A 24,670-nucleotide genomic window follows, 5' to 3' on the forward strand; every position below is an offset into this window, starting at 1 on the left:
GTCCATTACGGTCAGTTTAGTGCCTAAACTTGTAAAATACGCAAAAATGGTGCTATAACTTGTCACATGGTGCATATACGGTGTCTTTGTCCATATGTTGCCATATGTGCCACACTTGCCGCGAGTGCCTTAAATCTTTATTCTATTTTTATCATTGTGTAGTTCGAAGAGGTAAACATGAACTTTTTCTAAATTTATGTGGATTTAAACAGTTCAACATATATTATAAAATATTGTGCAAATGTTTATTTTTGTGTAATTTTGTATTTTGAAAAAAAATTCAGTGTGTATTAAAAATGATTGTCTAAAAACAGTAAATTCTATAAATATGTTAAAACATGTTAAGCGTGTTTGTATAAATGTAAGAATAATTTTACACAATAAATTTTTAATACATGTTCAACATTTTATGAAATAGATGTTGTAAATTTTTTGAATGCATGACAAACATTTTTCAAAAACAAGTTTACAATTTCTTAATACATGTGAGAATTTCCAAAAGTATGTTGAATATTTTTTTTTCAAATGCACTAACACTTTTTAAAGTTTACTGCAGTTGTAATATTTTCTTATATTTCTTTTCAAATGGGAAAATAATCAAGAACTAATCATGAAATTGAAAAAATAAATGAAAGGAAACCTTGTGCGGGCCCAGAAGAGCGCCATTCTGAGCTCCTGAATTCAAATTCCGGCAAGGCAACTTATTTTTCTCTTTCGGTTAATTATTATTCATGCAGTATCCTTTTTATAAATAGGAATCTATTTCCATACTGCAAATAGGACTACTATCGAAGTTTTTTTTTTGCATGATAATACGTGTTTCATTCATATCTGCGTATTGATTAACACATGGACGCATGATGCGTGCCCAGGTACTTGTTTCGTTCTGGCGCACCCTGTTTTTGTTCTTAGTACTATTTTATCCACGTACGTGGGAACCCAATCTGACAGGTGGGATCAATGCAATTCATCATATTTAAATAAAATGTGAGATGCTTTTGCAAAATTCAGTTAAAGTACATGGAGTTTTCTATAAAACAATCAATATGGTCCACTCACAATCATTGACATGTGGGTCAATGCCACGGCAAGTGGGTAGTGCCTAGGCCTGAATACGGATGGAGGCACCGTATTTGAACACTCGAACAAGTTACAACAACAGTTTCATGTATTTTGCAAGTTTAGGCACCAAAGTGACCACGCTGGACAAGTCGAGGCACTCGTAGTGTATTTAACTTTTTCCAAATGGTGAGTGTATATGGGCCAATAGATTTGTGGCGTTTACAAAACAAGCAACGCCAGCACTATGCTTGTAAAGCAGGCGTACGGATTTGGCCTACGCCGGCACTATCTGAGAAAAAATAGTGCTGGCGCGGACGTAAAATGCCGCGACGCCAACGTAAGTTGGGGCTAGCACTTTTTCCATTAGTGTCCGCCTCGCCAACATCCGCTGCCGCGAGGCTGCCGCCGCCTCCCGCGCTTGCTGCCATATTTTCATCAGACGACGCCCATGCGTTCACATCTGCCTTGGCGCACCAACGAAGCGGTTGAGCATCCGCCGGCGCATTCGAACGCCAGACGGACCGGACCGCCTCTGGTGAGGCAGCAGCAACACACCTCTCGCCAGATCCATGCGCCATTTGGGCCGACGCAATGGATTCCCAACGAAAAGATTCCGAGTGATGTCGTTGGGCGGCCTCCTCTCAGGAGCGGTAGAGCGCAAGGGGAATGGTCATCTCCTCCTCGATGTCGTGTGGGATGAGCTCTGGTTCAATGGATCTGAAGGTGTAGGACTCGGATCCGCTGCCCGCCATGCCGGAGAAGATAGGAGATCGCTGGACGGGAGCTTGTCGGCGAACAGAGTGGACTAGAGGGGAGCGGAGTGGTGGAATGCGGGTAGAGTTTCTGCCAGATTGCATATATAAGGTCCTATTTATGTGGCGTCGGGTGGGCCAGAGTGGGTCGTATCTTACGTCGTGGTGCGTCCAATCGTCCTCATATCCACCTCTGATTTGGGCTGGATATCGGGAGGGCCGACCAGTTCAGCATTTGGGCCGGGTATACAAAGAGGCTGGTTGGGTGGTAATTTTTTGTCTGGACACTGACAGGACAACCTGTCTTGGCATTTGGAGCGGGTATAGAGGGTTCGGTTGTGGATACTCTCACGGTCCTCTTCACCAATTGAGAACTACTAACATTTTTTTCTTGTGAGATATTAATACAACGATATCTTTTAAACAAAAAACTGATTATTGAATATATATTTGAATTCCCAACGATAAGATTTTTAAAACAAGAGCAGTCTTGAATATATTTCAAATGAGTTTTAAAACACCGATTTCACTCATTAAAAAAACGATTTCAATCATTTGAAACAAATTATTTCACTAATTTGAAATACATATTTCACTCATTTACAAATGATTTACTCATTTCAAAATACATATTTCACTTACTTCAAACCACCGATTTCACTCAATTCAAAAATATTATTTTGCTCATTTTAGAAAACACATTACACTCATTTACAAAAGAATGATTTTCACTCATTTCAGAAAACACATTAGACTCCCTCAATTGAAGTACTATATTCCACTCATTTTTAAATACTGATTTCACTCAACACAAAATATATATTTGAAAGTACATTTCACTTCTTTCAAGAAACTAATTTCACTCATTTCAAAAAACACATTACACTCACTCAATTGAAATACTCTATTTTACTTGCTTCAAAAAAGTGATTTCACTCGTTACAAAAGATCAATTTCACTCATTTCACTAGTTTTAGAATACACATTGCACTCACAATATACACACTGAAATAAGGAGTTTCACAAATAATATTTCAATTTTAAAACTATTTAACTCGTTTAGAAAATATCATTCAAATAAAACTTATTTACTCATTTTGGAAAACTGATTTCACTCATTTGAAAAATACTAATTCACTAGTTTCATTTGAGAAGACATGCTTCAATTATTTGAAGGACCTAATTTCACTCATTTAAAGAGAAATACTTGTTTAAATAAGCTCGTATGTTTGACATATAAATGAAACGGAAATGCTTGAACAAAAACAACTTCACAAAAGAAATACTGAAATATGGATCTTCGGAAATATGGTATTTCAATTTTTTAAAATAGTAAAATTTGAACTAGTTCAAATATATTCAAATTGGTCTTGTTCTATAGATCTTTTTTTGTCAAGGAATTTGAATATAAAAAAATCAATAATAAAAGATGCGGGTGTAGGACGCAGTGGCCGTCTGTTATGCACAAGATTTGTTTTGCAGCCGGTCTGCACAGAACTTTTTTCCGAATATGACGCGAACGAAGATCGGGGCTCGGACTGAGATGCGAGCGTACGGGCCTTCCAACCGGAGTCGGCCGTGCCTTCAATAAAGGGTGCGAACCCCACGTCTTCAGCTCACCACAACACCAACGCAAATCAGCGCTCGACAACATCCAACGAGAGTAGTAATACACAAGAGACGCAGCAAGTCCATCGACCAACGAGAGTTGAAGGCGATGGCGACCGCGGCGACGTCGAAGAAGGCGGCGAACCGGCTGGTGGTGGAGGAGGCCACCACCAACGACGACAACTCCGTGTGCAATCTCCACCCCGACACCATGGAGAAGCTCTCCATATACAAAGGTGACATCGTGCTGCTCAAGGGCAAACGCCGCCACAACACGGTCTGCATGGCACTGCCCGACGACACCTGCGAGGGGCACAAGCTCAGGATCAACAAGGTGGCCCGCTCCAACCTGCGCGTGCGCATCGCCGACGTCGTGTCCGTGCACCTGTGCCACGACGCCAAGTTCGGCAAGCGCGTGCACATCCTCCCTCTGGACGACACCGTCGAGGGCATCACGGGCAACCTCTTCGACGCCTACCTCAAGCCCTACTTCGTGGACGCCTTCCGCCCGGTCCACAAGGGCGACCTCTTCCTCGTGCGCGGCGGCATGCGGAGCGTCGAGTTCAAGGTCATGGAGATCGACCCCGCGGCGGACTACTGCATCGTGGCGCCCGACACGGAGATATTCTGCGAGGGCGAGCCCGTCAAGCGGGAGGACGAGGAGAGGCTGGACGATGTCGGCTACGACGACGTGGGTGGCATGGGGAAACCGTTGACTCTGATCAGAGAGCTCGTCGAGTTGCCACTCAGGCATCCGCAGCTTTTCAAGTCCATTGGCGTCAAGCCTCCCAAGGGCATCCTCCTCTACGGCCCTCCCGGGTCGGGCAAGACTCTGATCGCCCGTGCGGTGGCCAACGAGACCGGGGCCTTCTTCTTCCTCATCAACGGCCCGGAGATAATGTCCAAGATGGCCGGAGAGAGCGAGAGCAACCTGAGGAAGGCCTTCGAGGAGGCCGAGAAGAACGCGCCCTCCATCATCTTCATCGACGAGATCGACTCCATTGCGCCTAACAGGGAGAAGACTCACGGCGAGGTCGAGAGGCGCATCGTCTCCCAGCTGCTGACGCTCATGGACGGCATGAAGGCCCGCGCGCACGTCATCGTCATGGGTGCCACGAACCGTCCCAACAGCATCGACCCTGCCTTGAGGCGCTTCGGGAGGTTCGATCGCGAGATCGACATCGGCGTGCCGGACGAGGTCGGGCGTCTCGAAGTGCTCCGCATCCACACAAAAAACATGAAGCTGGACAAGGACGTCAACCTACAGGTGATTGCCAAGGATACGCACGGCTACGTCGGTGCCGACTTGGCCGCGCTCTGCACCGAGGCGGCGCTGCAGTGTATCAGGGAGAAGATGGACGTGATTGACTTAGAGGACGACACCATTGATGCCGAGATCTTGAACTCCATGGCCGTCACAAATGGCCACCTTAAGACGGCTCTCGTGGGCACGAACCCGTCCGCGCTTCGTGAGACCGTTGTCGAGGTGCCCAACGTCAGCTGGACCGATATCGGTGGCCTCGACGGCGTCAAGAGGGAGCTACAAGAGACCGTCCAGTACCCGGTCGAGCACCCAGAGAAATTCGAGAAGTTCGGCATGTCGCCGTCCAAGGGCGTCCTCTTCTACGGGCCACCAGGATGCGGCAAGACCTTGCTGGCGAAGGCCATCGCCAATGAGTGCCAGGCCAACTTCATCAGCATTAAGGGGCCAGAGCTGCTCACTATGTGGTTCGGCGAGAGCGAGGCCAACGTGCGCGAGATCTTCGACAAGGCGCGTCAGTCTGCGCCGTGCGTGCTGTTCTTCGACGAGCTCAACTCCATCGCGACCCAGAGGGGCGGCAGGGTGGGCGACGCCGGCGGTGCGGCGGACAGGGTCCTGAACCAGCTGCTCACCGAGATGGACGGCATGAACGCCAAGAAGACGGTGTTCATCATCGGCGCCACCAATAGGCCGGACATTATTGACTCGGCGTTGCTCCGTCCCGGCCGCCTCGACCAGCTCATCTACATCCCATTGCCGGACGAGGCCTCGCGGCACCAGATTTTCAAGGCCTGCCTCAGGAAGTCTCCCGTGGCCAAGGACGTCGACCTCGGCGCGCTTGCAAGGTTCACCGCCGGCTTTAGCGGTGCCGACATCACGGAGATCTGCCAGCGGGCGTGCAAGTACGCCATCAGGGAGGACATTGAAAAGGACATGGAGAGGCAGAGGATGGGGAAAGACACCATGGAGGTGGACGGCGGGCGGGAAGACGAGGTGGCTCAGATTAAGGCGGTTCACTTCGAGGAGTCAATGAAGCATGCGAGGAGGAGCGTGAGCGACGCCGACATCAGGAAGTACCAGGCCTTCGCGCAGACGCTGCAACAGTCTAGGGGGTTCGGCACCGAGTTCCGCTTCCCGGCGCAGCCACACGCGGCAGAAGCTGCTGTCCACACCTCCGCGGCAGCTGATGAGGATGAAGACGATCTGTACAAGTGATCCAGTAACCATTGCTAGAACATGAAGTAGGAGTACCAGAATATTATAGACTCTGTTTTTGTTGATTCTTTCCATGTACGTAATTTTCATTGTAAGAATTTACATACATCATAAAAATACAGTTGATGAAATAATAAACTCCTTGTATTTGTAGGCAGTGATGAGACTCTGAAAACTAGCCTAACCGTTAACTGAACCCTCAATTACACAAAACTACCATCGTTCTCTCAACCCCTCCTGCACAAGGCCATGGGAAAATTTTAAAAATGGGAAAATAATTGCCTGATTAATGTCCGATTAATTTTGAATTGAACTTGTAAGAACAAGAGCAGCTGATGAGGATGAGGACGATCTGTACAAATGATCCAGTAACCATTGTTGGAAAATGAAGTAGGAGTACCAGAATACTATTATAGACTAGTATATGTTTTTGTTCTGTTTCCTCATTGATCACTCTATATTGTTGATTCTGTCCATATATATAATTTTCGTTTGTACGAATTTGCATACATCATAGAAATACAGTTTTTTTTAGATAATAATAGAAATACAGTTGATGAAATAATAAGCTCCTTGTTGCGCTTTCCTTTTATTAGTACGGCGTGATGAGACTCTGAAGAATAGCCTGCAGGTTTTGCTCTCTCAACCCCTCTCTGCTCCTGCACCAGACCACAGGAAAAAAAGGAAAATAGTTGCCTGTTTAATGTCCAGTTAATTTCTCACTGAACATGTAAGAACAGAAACACCTGTTGTCTGAAACTTGTGGCTTGCCGAGAGCTCTTTGTTAGCCAAGAATGAGTTGATCTATACTACCCTTATTCTAAGGTCAATTGGTTGTTTTCTTTTTTGAAAAAGGAGGATTACCCCCGGCCTTTGCATCTGAAAGATGCATGCGGCTATATTATTAAAAAGAGTCAAACAAGTAACAAGGTCTGCAATCAAGGTACAGCTCGCAAACGGAGCAAAGAGAAAAAAAGAAAACATAGTAAATTCATAGCCACAACCGGCTGGAAAATAGAACAAAATGACAAAACACCTATCCTATTATGAGGCCAATTGGTTGTACCCAACTGAATGTTATTCAGCCGGCTTTTCACAGTATGCCCTTCCTGTTGTGAGTTCTGGTTGGGGGTACTTGCTTGGTGCTCATGATCACAGTGTCCACCATCAACGGCCGGGCTGGGCATACTGCTTGATGCTCATGATCACATTCACAGAATGCACTTACGGTTTGCAACAAGAGAAAGAAAGAAGGGAAGTTTCCTTAGGTTTAACTACTCATAAGTTCCTTTAGGTTTCGAAGAGTTAAATTGCTGTCGTAAGTTTCTCTTTAGGCCTTGTTTGACATAGAGGGATTTCCAGCCCCATAGGGGAAGGGGATTTTAGAGGATTGGGTGAATCCCTCTCTTCCACCCAATCCCCTCAAATCCCTTTGAATCAGCAATCCCCCTCCAATCAACATATTTCAGAGGAGTTTGGCTAGTAGTCCCTTTTCCTCCCGTCTCCCGTTGGAGGAGCTGCTGCTATGGGCGGAGAAGAATGAGCTGCGAGCCGGCGGAATCTTGTTCCGCGAGGGGCTACGAGAGGTTGCTGAGCCGCGTGGGTTGGGGGGGATTGGCCGGGGTTGGAGTGGTTTGGCCCATCTAATCCCTGTGAATCAAATGGGCTGATGGGGTTTTCTGGGGATTCTGGGCCCTGCGGGCATATTCCCTTGTAATCCTCTTCAAACCTCTTCCATCAAACGAGGCCTTAAGGTTTCAAAAACTTATAAGTTGCTGATTGGAGTGGCCACTGTCATTCCTGCAATTAAATGGCTACGGAATTCCCGCTGCCAGCTCAAGTAGATCTTTTTTTTTGGCTGCTAATCCAAAATAGATTGAATACCAGTGCACTCCTGCAGAGGAAATTTTTCTTTGTTGCAGACTGCACTTGTGTTCTACTCCCTCCGTCCCGTAATATAAGAGCGTTTTTGACACTATGGGACGGAGGACAAGGATCTCTTTTTTTATCTCATGTGAATTTGGACACCGATGCACTGTGACATTGAGGGACAGCTTAATCAACTTAAAGCATAGCTTATCTGCAATTCTTCCTTGAGCTCATCACTTTAACTTCCTGGGGTATTTGGAACACTACAAACGATTTCATTTTTAAAGGCATTCAATCAAATTTGTACTTCAGTTGATTCAGTACAGAGCACAGCGAAATAAATACAAAGCTTTTGGCGATTAGTAGATCCAAATATCCAAAGCTTTTGGCAGTAGCAGTGTCTTTGTTGTACAATTTCTCTGCTGTATAGTTTTTATTTGGATTAGCTTCTTGTTAAAAAAATGAAAAAAAATTGAAATGGATATTCTTTTTAATTATAATCCAATTGGTTTATACTTTATAGCGCAACAATACCATTCCTCTTACATTTTCACCACGATAACACGCAGTCACTAGTTACTCCTACGAGCTTAGCTTAGCTTATTATAACGGAATGTGGAGGATAACTGAGAGATTGTCACTAGCCCCATCACTCCAACTTCCCTATTGTAATTGTAACCTGACAAGCTGACTACCATTGGTTTCAGTTCAGACGAGCTTGTAGCCGGTGACCCAGACGCTCGCCGGCGGCGCGGCGTGGGCGTACTCGAACGTGACGCTCCCGCCGGCGGGCACTGATGGGGCCGTGCCCTGGAGCACGTGGCCATACCGATTCTTGTCGAGCCCCGTCGCCGGGCCGTAGAGCTCGGCGATGCCGAGGTACAGCTCGTGCACCGTCTTGTTCAGCGACCTGTTGGTCACCGTCACCGCGTACCGGTGGAATGTCCGGCCCTTCTCCGTCCATGACGCCGTCGCGTTCTGCTCGATCACAATCGGCGACGTGTGCTCACCTTGATCGGCCGCTGCAACGCACACATGGTGAAGAATCAAGAGTTAGTCGTCTCTCGGATTGGGTGGTAAAAATGACGAAAACTCTGTTACTGAACTGAATCTTGAAAGCCATGATGTTGGGTAGATTATTACCAGCAGAAAGCGATGGCGCTACTGAGGTCTGGTTGTCAAGCCCTGCAAGAAAAGAGTCACGAATCAAATGATGCTTAAACCCTGAGATAATAACTTCTGAAAAATTGGGTGCAAACGACGTACCATCTGGAATTGACCGGCCAAACCGGCCGCCGGCGGCGAGCCGAGCGAGCACGCCCATGAACGGCGCGTTGTTGTAGGTGGGCGCCTCGGTCTGCTGGTAGTTGTTCCTGTCGTCGACGAAGTTGTCGTTCTCGTCCGGCCCGCCGACGATGGCGCCGTCGAGCAGGTTCGGGTTGCTGCCCTTGCGGGGATACCAGATCTTGTACCCGGCTTTGCAGGCCACGAACGACGGGTTGGACTTGAAGGACACGATGGACGCGCCGCGGTGGTGCGCCTCCAGCGGGTAAATGAAGCCGTACCCGACCATGTAGCTCGTCGCCCTCGGGTTGCTCCCCAGGATGTAGTCCACCTGGGACTTGGCGAACGCCATGATCTGCGCGGGCGACGCCGCTCCGGCCGGGCACCACACGACGCCCTGCCTGGCGGCGGCGAGGCTGTCGGAGTAGGCGGCCAGGAGGAACGACCCGCTGGTCACGTACTGGAGGTTGTTCCACTGCTGGTGATACAAGAGGCCGCCGGGCGTCCGCTTGACGTTGCCGTAGCCCTGCTTGCCGAGGGACGCGCAGACGACGAAGTCCGCCTTCTGCCGGTACCGCTGCAGCACGGCGGTGTGCGCGCCGGCTCTGCCTTGCAGCAGGATCTTGGCGGCGAGGACCTGCACGCCGGCGTACTTGATGTCCCAGCTGAACATGGCGGTGGACCAGCCCGTGCCGCCCATCGCGTCGGCGTTGTTAGCAAGGTAGTCCAGGTAGCGCCGGTCGTCGGTCGCCTGGAACAGCCACGCCGCCGCCCACAGCAGCTCGTCCTGAAACCACACCACACGGATTAGCGACCTGACGGGATGCCAAATGTTGAACATGCATGGCGGAGTCTCCATCTGATCTGATTGCTTACGCTGTATCCGCTGACTGACTGGTAATAGTTCCTCGCCACAGGGATGCTGGCGTCGTACCTTCCCCGGTACTTGTCGGCGAAATCAAACAGCTGAGCCATCCACCAATGGAGCCAAGAAACATTAGGACCAGCTACCGGATCATTTCATCTGTGCATGTTGTTAGTTTAGAATAGACAAACCTGCTTGGAGTGTTGCAGGAGTAGGTTCGCGTATCCCGGGTTGGAGCGGCGGAACACGAGCGACGCCGCGGCCATTGCGGCGGCGGTCTCTCCGGCGAGGTCGGACCCCGGGCGCTGGGGGTCGAGGCGGTACGCCTGACGGCTCGTCGTCATCTCCTCCGGCCGCTGCCAGCAGAAGTGGTCGGTGTCACCGTCTCCCACCTGCACAAGAATCCATTCGAGATGCGTACACTTGGTCAGCTACCGACTACGCATATGACCACGTAAACCCGACGTGCATGCACTCGAGTGCTTCAAAAGCAAGCAGGACGAACCTCTCCGTAGAGCACGTTGGGCTCCGGGTGCGCCTTGACGAAGTAGTCGGTGCCCCACTTGATGGCCTCCAGGGCGTTGCCGAGCTCGCCGGCCGCCTGCATCTGCCCGCCGTACTCGAGGACGCTCCACGACATCATGGTCACCGTGAACGCCATCGGCAGCCCGAACTTGACGTTGTCGCCGGCGTCGTAGTAGCCGCCCGTGAGATCCACCTGAGTTGGAAAATGCAGAAGTTAATGTATACTGGTACACAGATTAATTAGTTGCACCCAGATTTGAGATTTGCAATAGGCAGTTGCATACCCCGTTGGCCTTCCCGTCATGGAGGCCGGAGTTGGACCTCCAGCCGACCCTTTGGCTGGCGGGGAGCACGCCGGACCGCTGGGCCTCGAGGAAGAGGATGCTCTTGGCCAGCGCCTCGCGGTAGTTCTGGGTGGTGCCACCACCCGCGCAGTACGCCACCTGCGCCATGGCGGCAAGCACCAAGGCAACGAGGAGACCCATGGCTATGGCTGGTTGGTTGAAGGCCATGAGGCTAGCAAAAAGAGGGAATGCCACACTGTGTAGTGCTTTGGATGGGAGCTCTGGAGCGCGAGGGCGTGTATTTATAGCGTGTCCCGTCGGAAGGAAGAGGACGGCCGGGGCACAAAGGTGGTAGAGGTCTGGTTAGTATTTAGACAGGGAGTACAATCTGTTGGCTATCTAAATGGTGACTGCACAAATGAAAAAACACACACACTAAATATTGGAAAGCAAATGAGACGGATCGTGCACATCTCAAAATCATATCTATAGTTCTACAAATAAACGATGAATGCACCCTCATTTCTTCGGTTTTAAAAACAGAGTATCCAAGTTTCATGACATAAAACGAGCACTTCCTCCGATCTGAATTAATTGACACAACCTCTATATAATGTCCATTTTACATTGTGCAGAGATTGCGTCAATTAATTTGGATCTGAGGGAGTATTAAAACTGATTAAGTAAATGATAGAATATCAAAAAATAGATATGTGGTACGAGATCTCGGAAAAATATACGAAGTTGTAGGTCATCTAAAGTTTTATTGTTGGGGTGTTACATAAATGGACTGACCTTGGTTCGGATGTTCGGTTTGGGCTGAGCCCTAGGCTGGGTCGTGTATGTGGGCTTTATTACTCTATAGGTGTTTCTTTCTACATTTTAAAGACCATCTATTGTAGTTTTGGACCTAAGCATCGGGGCACCGGGCTAAAGCCCAAGCTGCCACGGGTGCAGGTCCACCCCTGGTTTCAAGCTGGACCGACTAAGGAATAGAGTTGGTAGTGTTGATTTTGACCACCTAGAATTAAAGATCAATGAAAACCTGGTGTGACTCTACCACATGGAGGAGATCATGTGGAGATAGGGAGCTCGCAAACGAATGGTTATGATCGGGTGATAAAACATGTACTTCTTTCATTACAGAGCTAATAAGAGGAGAAAGAGAAACCTTTTTGAAAGCCTTGCTAATGTGAATGGTCTGGTAGAAGTCACAATTTAGATGGAAGTTCTGTTTACTAAGTTCGATGCAAATCTTTTCCAGACAGAGGGTGTATCTAAGTGGTTCCAGTTAAGGTTACAGAGGCTATGAACTTAGTTCTCACAATGCCTTACTTCCGAGAGGAGGTGAGAGTAGCTCTTTTTCAAATGTTTCTTTAAGATCTGTGTGTCCAAATATGTATCCATCTCAAAAAAATAGAAAAAATGGGACATGTGTGAAGATGATGTTACTAATGTCGTTTTGTGCATAGTGTAAGGGGTTGATAGTGCAGAGTCTATAGCACCATTATCGTGCTCATCCCAAAGGTAGTTAACCCCTCCACTTTGTCATAGTTTCGTCCAACAAGCCTTTGTAATGTCCTATACAAGATATCCTCCAAGTCATTGCAAACCGCTTGAACCAAATTATGTCAGAAATCATTTCAGAGGAGTAGTTTTCCTTTGGGCAGGACGTTTAATTGCTGATAATATAATTTCTGCTTATGAATGTTTACATTTCATGAAAATAAATAAGGCAAAGAACCACAGGTTGTGTGCTCTCAAATTAGACATGATGAAGGCATATGACCGGGTGGAGTGGTATTATCTTCAGACAATCACGGAGAAACTTTGATTCAATCATCAGTGGATTTCTGTAGTGATGGGTATGGTGGGCAGTCTCTTTCTCGGTTATGTTAATGGCAAAAAAACTAGATGGATTCAAACCATCAAGAGGTATCCACCAGGGATATCCTCTTTCACCCTATCTCTCCTTGTTGGCAAAAAAGGCGCTTTTGTGCCTCCTCAAAGCTAATGATCAGTCATTGAATGTGTGTGGAAGCAAAGTGGAGGAACCTGTGCAGTGAGCCATTTACCTTTTTCAAATGATAGTTGTTTTTAAAAAGCTAGTCACGAAGGGGCGGCGAAGCTATCACACCTATTAGATACATATTTCAATGCTTCAGGTCAGAGAATTAACCTTGAAAAATCTTTAGTTTTTTCATAATGGATAACCAAAATCTTTTAGAGAGGAGGTAAAGGTCTAACTGAATGTCACAAATGAATCCCTCAGTGAAAAGTACTTAGGCGTGCCTTCATGATGTGGGGAGATCCAAGCATGCTACTTTTAAATTCCTCAAGGACATAATTTGCAAAAAGGTCCAAGGGTGGCTAGATAAACTTTTATCTGCAAGAGGCATGGAGGTTTTGGTTAAATCTGTTATCCAAGTCATACCAGTGTACTCCATGGCATGTTTCAAACACCCAAGGGAGTTGTGTGAGCATATAAATTCTGTCATTTGAAAGTTCTGGTAGGGAAGTAAATGGGGAGCAAGAAAAGTAGCATGTGTATCTTGGGATGTTATGACTCGACAAAGATTCATGGGAGGTATTGGGTTTTGTGATTTGGAACTTTTCAACTTTATTTGTAGGCTAGATAGGCATGGGGCGTGCTTATATGCAAGAATTTGGAAAGTGTTTAATTCCTGCATACCAAAATTTATGATGCAAATTTGGGTATACATCCATCGCATGTGTGGAGATCACTTATGGAGGGTTGAGATGTTCTAGCATAGAACCCTATTAGGAGAATAGAAGATAGTGCAATCACTGACATTTGGAGCCACAACTAGGTCCCGCAGGAGAGCTCTATGCAGTTGATCACTATTCCACCTATTGATGGCCCTCAAGTTGTCTGTGAACTCATTTATGAGACGTCCGCATGCTGGAGGGAGGAGATGGCACAAAATATTTTCTTCCATGGATGCCAATGATATGTTGTCCATATCGCTTTGCACGCGATGTATCTCGAAATTTTGGTCTTGGAGCAAAGAAAAAAAGGGTATGGTTACTGTTCAGTCAGCCTACAAAATATTGTTACAAACTAAATGCAGTAGGGGTAATTGGTTGGAGGAATCAGTGGGATCATCCAATAATGACCGTATCTCTAAGGATGGGGTGCAACTTTGGAAAATCGTGTTCCTTCAAAGCTGAATTTATTTCTTTGGCATCTGGCTTAACAATAATTACCTACGTATGACATGTTGAACCATCAAAATATGTCTTATACTTCAAACTGCAGGGGATGTATGATTCGTAGAGTCACCCCTTTTGGAATGGTTGTTGTCTCGATGCATCTGGCACTAGCTTACAAAGAGTGGTCGAGCATTTGATCAATACTGGTGAAGGTTCTTCTCACAACTGGTTGTTTTCTTTGCAGGCATCATTGCCACATGTGGATTTCATCTGAATGACAGTAACTTTGTGAGTTATATGCCTTTGTTTTCATCATACTCGTTGTATGAGGAATCATCAAGAACTATGGCACACGAGGACAAACAAAAGAAAAGCACAAGGGCTTACTCGGCAAATAAGCACTTGATGCCTTCCATTTGATAGAAACAACAATTAATAGCTTAACGCTAGAAGAGAAAGGATATGGTCAATGACATATGTATATTCCATATGGGCCAAAGATGGTAATCTGACAAGATTAAATAGCCAGCATGAAGAAAGAAAAGACCGACCAAGGTACAGTGTAGTTCTTACCAATGTCGCAACCTTCATATCACTAGATATTCCTTCACTAAGGATGCAACGATCAAATATGAGATCCAGGAGAAAATGGTCCAGGTGAAACTTCTCAGGGGTTGAGCCACTCCAGCAGGAAAGTGCCCCAAAGAATCATGTCGATGAAAGGCAAAGTAAAATACAATTGTAGAATGCAATAGAACGGACAATACTATGACAACCTCGCAAGGTTTAAGCACGCGAGAAACACGACAAGATTAGACATCCCAACATAGAATAAGAGAAAAGGGGGCCAGGGAACGTACATTAATAGACCACCACAAAGATGTTGTATAATCCTTGGAAGGAACAATGACAGCAAATATGACTGGAGGCATAAGGACCAGATATGACATCAAGAAGCGCATATATGGTTTTATCATGCATACCACGACGGGAAATAGAGGACTTTGATACAAAGGAATATCTTGAAAGAAGAATGCAAGAGAGTTAACTAGGACTTGGGAGGTGAGGTGTCATTATACCCGGGCATGCCCAACAAACAAGGCTCGCGGGCCACCACGAGACCAACAAGAAATTAAATCCGGTGGTATGTGGGGACCACTTAATTAACTCCTCCTCTAAGATAGTTACGCATATGGAATCTTGAGGACGATTTCATTTCAGTTTCATAAATTATGACTACCAAGAGGCTAACGAAGTCAACCTCTAGGGTTTCCACTCAAAATAAAAATGACTATCATGACGTCTTCATAACAAACATTAATAAATGAACTTGGGTACCTAGTCAAAACGGGCATGTCCCCTATCCACTGTCCTCTGCAAAAATCTCATTGATTTTCCATTCCCCATATGAAACAAACCAAAATGAATGAGAAAACATCATCTATTTGAGGACCTTCTAGAAATATGGATCATTTAGTTTGTCTTTAATTGACGTTAGTGGTTTTTGACCCCAAGTACTTGTTTTGCAAGAGCCACTGCCAAACTCCACCACCAGTTCATAGTTTAAAAAATAATTTACTAAATAGACACTTCCTTTTGATATATAAATCTTGAATACCTAGGCCACCTTGCTGCTTAGGAGTACACAAAAATTCCCATTGTGTTAAATGGTATAGCTCTTATGCTAATCCTACTGCCAAAGGAAGCTAGAGAATGATTAAAATATAGATTCTTCTGAACCCCTTCCAGGATTTCCAAAATTGGGATCATAAAAAAGGATAGACTACTCAGTACTAACTTAATCAAGACTAGATGACTACCATAGGAAAGGCTCTTGGACCACCAATAATAGGACCATTCTCAAGAGGATTTTTTTTATTGCCTTCGGTTCCCGGTTATGAAGCTTCTCGGAGGGTATTGGAATTTCAAGGTATTTAAAGGGGAATGCACTCAACCCGTTGCCATAAATTTGGGTATACTTGAGTTCATGCTCCTTAGCTTTTCCAAAACTGCATGGCTCCATTTTGTGTAAATTAATCATTAACCTAGATAGTTGTTCAAACACTCTTATATTTGTTCCACATAAGCTACTATGGCCAAAAGATGATCCATAAAAGACTTCTGTCAGCATTGCATTGTAAATCATATTCTTTTATCTACTAGGTGGTGAATAAGAGTGCTAAAAAACCCTCCTCATTGGCTCATTTAACTTAATGGCAGTGTTGCCCTCTTTGACAAAGTTGTTGACCAAGCCCTCCAAATAAGGAAAAAAAGTTCATTCACCTGTCGTGCTCCAAAACATACCATCACACCTTATCATAAGCTTCGTCAAATTCAATTTTGAAAATAACCACACCCATCTTCGTAGTGTGTTACCCATGAATAGTGTCATGCAAAATAATTACACATTCCAGTGTATAGCCCTGCTCAAAGCCATCGTCTATGTTGGTTGAATGACGTTCAACCACTACCTTACCCCGATTGGGGCCTGCTATTTTGAAAATATTTTGACCTTTAGGTGGCTCATACATAATTCGAACTATACATAGGAAATGTAACTTTGCGGAAATCCAAAAACATGCGAGAAGATTGCCATTAATGACCTCCCAAAAATTATGGTGGAATATAGTGGGAAAATGATCCGAAAAAAGGGCTAACTATGCTCCATCGGAATGCCCGAGCTTATTACCTCATGTTCCGGGAGTTCAACCTCTAAAGTAACATTATCATCCACCGTAACATAGCATTTCATAACTTTCATCTCATTCATGAAAATCCAGTTCTCAACATGTGGTCCAAAAATTTCTTAGTAACAGAACTGATGTAAACTTTCAACGCGTCATCCCCTTCAATATTACCATCCTCTCAGCAACACTTCCTCTCCTTTGACAATACCAACACCTTCTTTGATATTTGAACTTAAGTTTGCAAACACCTACTAACCCGTTACTACTTAATGAGTAAAGTACTATCAGCTCAGTATACCAATGGTTAAGATTGATTCATGTTGGCTGGAACCCGCTATACATGTACAGGATGATACCAACATTTAAGACAAGTCCATTCTAAATGAAGCAACATTTATTCAAAGCTCATTTGGCACCCAAAATTTGGGTTAGAGTTCATGGAATTCAATTTTGATTTATGAAATCGTCATGGTTGGCTATTCCGGAATTGGGTGCAGGAATTCAATATACGATTCAATAGAGGGGTATGAAAGCTAAAACAGATTTGCTTCTTTCAGTTGTCATTCCTTTGGATTTCCTATAACCTCCCACCCTGACACATTTCCTCTACCTCCTTTTTCCCTGCTCGCCTCCACTTTGTCCCCATGTTGCCCGGCTTCCCTGTTGCTGGCGAGACTTCTCGGTGAGCTGACTCACCTCTTTCTCCACTCCTCTCTTCCCCAGCCCCAATTTTTTCAGAACCTCCTATTTCTCCTATGTAATCTTGTTCAGACACCGATCAGCATCACAGTCAACTTCACCTCCTTCCAAGGGTAAGTCTCCTCCTCCACCTCTCCTCTCATCACCTCTCTCTCTCTCTCACTCACTCACTCACTCACACACACACATGCATTTTATCCTTTTCTTGAACCCTAACCCTAGCCTCACCCCAATCACCAATTCAACAACACATCCCTCTAATGCCCACCGGATCCGAACATCTCACATTGCCAACCTTTTATGTATTGTGGTCATTTATTGTTGTTGTGAACCTTTCTTCCGTTGCAAATAGTGAACCTTTTGACAAAGTTAGCATTTTGAAGTTCTCCTTTAGTTTATTTTACATGTGAACTAGCATGGTTCAACTTAATGTACAATGTGGGTATACGTCTGTAGGATCTAAAGTATGTCTAGAGGGGGTGATTAGACTACTTGACCAAATAAAAATCTAGCCTTTTCCCAATTTTAAGATTTGGAAGATTTTAGCAACTTAACACAAGTCAAGCAATCAACCTACACATGCAATTCTAAGAGTATAGCAGCGGAATGTAAATCATTGCATATGAAGGTAAAGGGGAGGAGTTTGGAGGGAGCAAATGCAATGTAGACACGGAGATTTTTGGCGTGGTTCCGATAGGTGGTGCTATCATACGTCCACGTTGATGAGACTTCAACCCATGATGGGTAACGGCTGTGCGAGTCCACGGAGGGCTCCACCCAAGAAGAGTCCACGAAGAAGTTGTTGGGTAACATAGTAATTTCAAAAAAATTCCTACAATCACGCAAGATCTATCTAGGTGATGCATAGCAACGAGAGGGAAGAGTATGTCCACGTACCCTCATAGACCGAAAGCGGAAGCGTTTCAATAACGCGGTTGATGTAGTCGAACTTCTTCGTGATCCAATCGATCAAGTACCGAACATACGGCACCTCCGCGTTCAGCACACATTCAGCTTGATTACGTCCCTCATGCTCTTGATCCAGTTGAGGACGAGGGTGAGTTCCGTCAGCAGGACGGCGTGGCGACGGTGATAATGATGTTACCGCCGCAGGGCTTCGCCTAAGCACTACGATGGTATGATCGAGGTGTGCAACTGTGGAGGGGGGCATCGCACACGGTTAAGAGAAACTTGTGTGTCTATGGGGTGCCCCTTGGCCACGTATATAAAGGAGGCGAAGGAGGAGGCCGACCAAGAGGGGAGGCACGCCATGGGGGGGAGTCCTACTAGGACTCCAAACCTAGTAGGATTCGCCCCCCCCTTTCCTATTCCAAGTTGGAGAAGGGGGGAAGGAGGAGGAGGAGAGAAGGAAGGAGGGGGCGCCGCCCCCTCCCCTTGTCCAATTCGGATTGGGGCAAGGGGGCGCGCGCCACCTCCTGGCCGGCCCTCTCTCTTCTCCACTAAGGCCCATGAGGCCCAATAACTTCCCGGAGGGGGTTCCGGTAACCCCCAGCACTCCGGTTTTATCCGGAACACTTCCTGTGTCCGAATATACCAATATATCAAACTTTATGTCTCGACCATTTCTAGACTCCTCGTCATGTCCGTGATCTCATCTGGGACTCCCAACAAACTTCGGTCATCAAAACACATAACTCATAATACAAATCGTCATCGAACGTTAAGCGTGCGGACCCTACGGGTTCGAGAACTATGTAGACATGATCGAGACACATCTCCGATCAATAACCAATAGCGGAACCTGGATGCTCATATTGGTTCCTACATATTCTTTGAAGATCTTTATCGGTCAAACCGCATAACAACATACGTTGTTCCCTTTGTCATTGGTATGTTACTTGCCCAAGATTCTATCATCGGTATCAACATACCTAGTTCAATCTCGTTACCGGCGAGTCTCTTTACTCATTTCGTAATGCTTCATCATGCAACTAACTCACTAATCACATTGCTTGCAAGGCTTATAGTGATGATCATTACCGAGAGGGCCCAGAGATACCTCTCCGATACACAGAGTGACAGATCCTAATCTCGATCTATGCCAACCCAACAAACACCTTCGGAGAAACCTGTAGAGCATCTTTATAATCACCCAGTTATGTTGTGACGTTTGATAGCACACAAGGTGTTCCTCCGGTATTCGGGAGTTGCATAATCTCATGGTCTGAAGAACGTGTATAACTCACGAATAAAAGCAGTAGCAATGAAACTGTAACGATCATAATGCTAAGCTAACGGATGGGTCTTGTCCATCACATCATTCTCCTAACGATGTGATCCCGTTCATCAAATGACAACACATGTATATGGTTAGGAAACATAACCATCTTTGATTAACGAGCTAGTCAAGTAGAGGCATACTAGGGACAGTATGTTTTGTCTATGTATTCACACATGTACTAAGTTTCTGGTTAATACAATTCTAGCATTAATAATAAATATTTATCATGACATAAGGAAATATAAATAACAACTTTATTATTGCCTCTAGGGCATATTTCCTTTAGAAGAACCTTGTCTATCCCACCATGACCATCGCCCACGAAGGACTTGCCTCACTAGGATAGATCTTCACGAAGTAGGCCATCTCCTTGCCCTTATAAACTCCTTGGTTCAACTCCACAATCTAGACGGAGGCTCCCAAGTGACACCTAACCAATCTAGGAGACATCACTCCCCGAAAGGTAATAGATGGTGTGTTGATGATGAACTCCTTGCTCTTGTGCTTCAAATGATAGTCTCCCCAACACCAACTCTCTCTCCCACGGATTTGGCTATGGTGGAAAGATGATTTGAGTGGAAAGCAACTTGGGGAAGGCTAGAGATCAAGATTCTTGTGGTTGGATTGGAATGTCTTGGTCTCAACACATGAGTAGGTGGTTCTTTCTCAGAAAATGAGTAGTGAAAGTGTAGGCACGTTCTGATGGCTCTCTCACAGATGGAGAACGAGGTGGAGGGGTATATATAGCATCCACACAAAATCTAATCGTTACACACAAAATTCCCAAACTCGGTGGGACCGAATGGTTAAACTAGGCCAGACCGACTTGGTTCAAAATGTGAATGTTAGGCATTTCGGTGGGACCGACAACATAAACTCGGTGAGGCCGATGTGCTAGGGTTAGGGCAAAACCTCATCTCGGTGAGACCAATCACATGAACTCGATGAGACCGATTTCAGTAATAAGCAAACAGAGACTTGGTCAGGCAAACTCGGTGGGACCGATCGCTCATCTCGGTTAGACCGAAACATTACGAAAAGGAAACAAAGAGTTTGCAATGCCAACTCGGTGGGACCGATCGCTCACTTCGGTTAGATCGAAACGTTATGAAGGAAAACAGAGAGTTTGCATTCCCATCTCGGTGAGACTGAGATCCTTATCGTTGAGACTGAACTGATTAGGGTTTGTGGATATGGCTATGTCAAGTGAACTCGGTGGCGCCGGATGTTGGGAAACGTAGTAATTTCAAAAAAATTCCTACGCACACGCAAGATCATGGTGATGCATAGCAACGAGAGGGGAGAGTGTTGTCCACGTACCCTCGTAGACCATAAGCGGAAGCGTTATGACAACGCGGTTGATGTAGTCGTACGTCTTCAGGATCCGACCGATCCAAGTACCGAACGTACGGCACCTCCGAGTTCAGCACACGTTCAGCTCGATGACGATCCCCGGACTCCGATCCAGCAGGGTGTCGGGGATGAGTTCCGTCAGCACGACGGCGTGGTGACGATGATGATGTTCTACCGACGCAGGGCTTCGCCTAAGCACCGCAACGATATGACCGAGGTGAAATATGGTGGAGGGGGGCACCGCACATGGCTAAGGAACGATCACGAAGATCAACTGGTGTGTCATGGGGTGTCCCCCTGCCCCCGTATATAAAGGAGCAAGGGGGGAGGAGGCCGGCCCTAGGAGGGGGCGCGCCAAGTGTGGAGTCCTACTAGGACTCCCTAGTCCTAGTAGGATTCCACCTCCCATATGGAATAGGAAAAGAGGAAGGGAAAAGGAGAAGGAAGGAAGGGGGCGCCCCCCTTCCCTAGTCCAATTCGGACCAGACCAAGGGGAGGGGCGCGGCCACCCTTGAGGCCCTTTTCCTTCTTTCCCGTATGGCCCAATAAGGCCCAATACGTATTCCCGTAACTCTCCGGTACTCCGAAAAATACCTGAATCACTCGGAACCTTTCCGATGTCCGAATATAGTCGTCCAATATATCGATCTTTACGTTTCGACCATTTTGAGACTCCTCGTCATGTCCCCGATCTCATCCGGGACTCTGAACTCCTTCGGTACATCAAAACTCATAAACTCATAATATAACTGTCATCGAAACCTTAAGCGTGCGGACCCTACGGGTTCGAGAACAATGTAGACATGACCGAGACTCGTTTCCGGTCAATAACCAATAGCGGAACCTGGATGCTCATATTGGCTCCTACATGTTCTACGAAGATCTTTATCGGTCAAACTGCATAACAACATACGTTGTTCCCTTTGTCATCGGTATGTTACTTGCCCGAGATTCGATCGTCGGTATCTCAATACCTAGTTCAATCTCGTTACCGGCAAGTCTCTTTACTCGTTATGTAATGCATCATCCCGTAACTAACTCATTAGCTACATTGCTTGCAAGGCTTATAGTGATGTGCATTACCAAGAGGGCCCAGAGATACCTCTCCGACGATCGGAGTGACAAATCCTAATCTCGAAATACGCCAACCCAACATGTACCTTTGGAGACACCTATAGAGCTCCTTTATAATCACCCAGTTACGTTGTGACGTTTGGTAGCACACAAAGTGTTCCTCCGGTAAACGGGAGTTGCACAATCTCATAGTCATAGGAACATGTATAAGTCATGAAGAAAGCAATAGCAACATACTAAACGATCAAGTGCTAAGCTAACGGAATGGGTCAAGTCAATCACATTATTCTCCTAATGATGTGATCCCGTTAATCAAATGACAACTCATGTCTATGGTTAGGAAACTTAACCATCTTTGATTAACGAGCTAGTCAAGTAGAGGCATAGTAGTGACACTATGTTTGTCTATGTATTCACACATGTATTATGTTCCGGTTAATACAATTCTAGCATGAATAATAAACATTTATCATGAAATAAGGAAATAAATAATAACTTTATTATTGCCTCTAGGGCATATTTCCTTCAGTCTCCCACTTGCACTAGAGTCAATAATCTAGTTCACATCGCCATGTGATTTAACGCCAATATTCATATCTGTATATGATTAACACCCATAGTTCACATCGTCATGTGACCAACACCCAAAGGGTTTACTAGAGTCAATAATCTAGTTCACATCGCTATGTGATTAACACCCAAAGAGTACTAAGGTGTGATCATGTTTTGCTCGTGAGGGAAGCTTAGTCAACGGGTCTGTCACATTCAGAGCCGTATGTATTTTGCAAATATTCTATATCTATAATGCTCTCCACGAAGCTACTCTAGCTAATTGCTCCCACTTTCAATATGTATCCAGATTAAGACTTAGAGTCATCTGGATCGGTGTAAAAGCTTGCACCGATGTAACTCTTTACGACGGGCTCTTTTATCACCTCCATAATCGAGAAATATTTCCTTAGTCCTTACTAAGGATATTCTTGACCAATGTCCAGGGATCTACTCCTAGATCACTATTGTACTCCCTTGCCAAATACAGAGCAAGGTATACAATAGGTCTGCTACATAGCATAGCATACTTTATAGAACCTATGACTGAGGCATAGGGAATGACTTTAATTCTCTTTTCTATTTTCTGCCATGGTCGGGATTTAAGTCTTACTCAATTTCACACCTTTGCAACACAGGCAAGAACTCTTTCTTTGACTGTTCCATTTTGAACTATTTCGAAATCTTGACAAGGTATGTACTCATTGAAAATCTTATCAAGCGTCTTGATCTATCTCAATAGATCTTGATGCTCAATATGTAAGTAGCTTTACTGAGGTCTTTCTTTTAAAGAACTCCTTTCAAATACTCCTTTATGCTTTCCAGAAAAATTCTACATCATTTTTGATCAACAATATGTTACTCACATATATTTATCAGAAAGGCGGTAGTGCTCCCACTCACTTTATTGTAAATACAGGCTTCACCGCAAGTCTGTATAAAACTATATGCTTTGATCAACTTATCAAAGCGTATATTCCAACTCTGAGATGCTTGCACCAGTCCATAGATGGATTGCTGGAGCTTGCATATTTTGTTAGCACCTTTAGGATTGACAAAACCTTCTGGTTGCATCATATACAACTCTTCTTTAAGAAAACCATTAAGGAATGCAGTTTTGACATCCATTTGCCAGATTTCATAAATTGTGGCAATTGCTAACATGATTCGGACAGACTTAAGCATCGCTACAGTTGAGAAAATCTCATTGTAGTCAACACCTTGAACTTTGTCAAAAACCTTTTTGCAACAAGTCGAGCTTTGTAGATAGTAACACTATTATCAACGTCCGTCTTCCTCTTGAAGATCCATTTATTTTTCTATGGTTTGCCGATCATCGGGCAAGTCCACCAAAGTCCACACTTTGTTCTCATACATGGATCCAATCTCAGATTTCATGGCCTCCAGCCATTTTGCGGAATCTGGGCTCATCATCGCTTCCTCATAGTTCGTAGGTTTATCATGGTCTAGTAACATGACTTTCAGAACAGGATTACCGTACCACTCTGGTGCGGACCGTACTCTGGAAGACCTACGAGGTTCTGTAGTAACTTGATCAGAAGATTCATGACCATCATCATTAGCTTCCTCACTAATTAGTGTAGGAATCACTGGAACTAATTTCAGTGATGAACTATTTTCCAATTCGGGAGAAGGTACAGTTACCTCATCAAGTTCTACTTTCCTCCCACTCACTTCTTTCGAGAGAAACTCTTTCTCTAGAAAGGATCCATTTTTAGCAACGAATATCTTGCCTCCGGATCTGTGATAGAAGGTGTACCCAACAGTTTCCTTTGGGTATTCTATGAAGACGCACTTCTCCAATTTGGGTTTGAGCTTACCAGGATGAAACTTTTTCACATAAGCATCGCAGCCCCAAACTTTAAGAAACGAAACTTGGGTTTCTTGCTAAACCACAGGTCATATGGTGTCGTCTCAACGGATTTAGATGGTGCCCTTTTAACGTGAATGCAGTTGTCTCTAATGCATAACCCCAAAGCAATAGTGGTAAATCAGTAAGAGACATCATAGATCGCACCATATCCAATAAAGTGCGGTTACGATGTTTGGACACACCATAACGTTGTGGTGTTCCAGGTGGCGTGAGCTGTGAAACTATTCCACATTGTTTTAATTGAAGACCAAACTCGTAACTCAAATATTCGTC

The 24,670-nt window shown here is 45.3% G+C and overlaps 2 protein-coding genes across 2 annotated transcripts; one reads left to right on the forward strand and one right to left on the reverse strand.

Annotated features, from left to right (window-relative positions):
• The first annotated feature begins 3,531 nt into the window (after positions 1–3,531).
• On the forward strand, positions 3,532–5,898 carry LOC119281113 (cell division control protein 48 homolog D-like). Its single transcript, XM_037561738.1, has one exon. It carries the CDS (start codon positions 3,532–3,534, stop codon positions 5,896–5,898), a length of 2,367 nt encoding a protein of 788 aa, XP_037417635.1.
• A 2,353-nt stretch (positions 5,899–8,251) lies between these two features.
• LOC119281114 (endoglucanase 2-like) lies at positions 8,252–10,962 on the reverse strand. Its single transcript, XM_037561739.1, has 7 exons — positions 10,726–10,962; positions 10,422–10,634; positions 10,108–10,308; positions 9,928–10,017; positions 9,034–9,838; positions 8,911–8,952; positions 8,252–8,789 (listed from the first exon to the last, which is right to left on the reverse strand). The coding sequence occupies exons 1-7, from the start codon at positions 10,951–10,953 to the stop codon at positions 8,476–8,478; spliced, it is 1,893 nt and encodes a 630-aa protein (XP_037417636.1). The 5' UTR covers positions 10,954–10,962; the 3' UTR covers positions 8,252–8,475.
• Positions 10,963–24,670: the final 13,708 nt, after the last annotated feature.

The sequence above is a fragment of the Triticum dicoccoides genome, chromosome 3B, assembly GCF_002162155.2.
Source record: "Triticum dicoccoides isolate Atlit2015 ecotype Zavitan chromosome 3B, WEW_v2.0, whole genome shotgun sequence".
NCBI lineage: Eukaryota > Viridiplantae > Streptophyta > Magnoliopsida > Poales > Poaceae > Triticum > Triticum dicoccoides.

Bases quoted from the DNA above. Each gene is read 5' to 3' on its own strand.
- LOC119281113 (XM_037561738.1), top strand. From the start codon at position 3,532: ATGGCGACCGCGGCGACGTCGAAGAAGGCGGCGAACCGGCTGGTGGTG.
- LOC119281114 (XM_037561739.1), bottom strand. From the start codon at position 10,953: ATGGCCTTCAACCAACCAGCCATAGCCATGGGTCTCCTCGTTGCCTTG. The intron at 8,953-9,033 runs GTACGTCGTTTG...CTTTTCTTGCAG, and splicing joins TGGCCGGTCAATTCCAGATG to GGCTTGACAACCAGACCTCA. The intron at 8,790-8,910 runs GTAATAATCTAC...TGTGCGTTGCAG, and splicing joins AGCGCCATCGCTTTCTGCTG to CGGCCGATCAAGGTGAGCAC.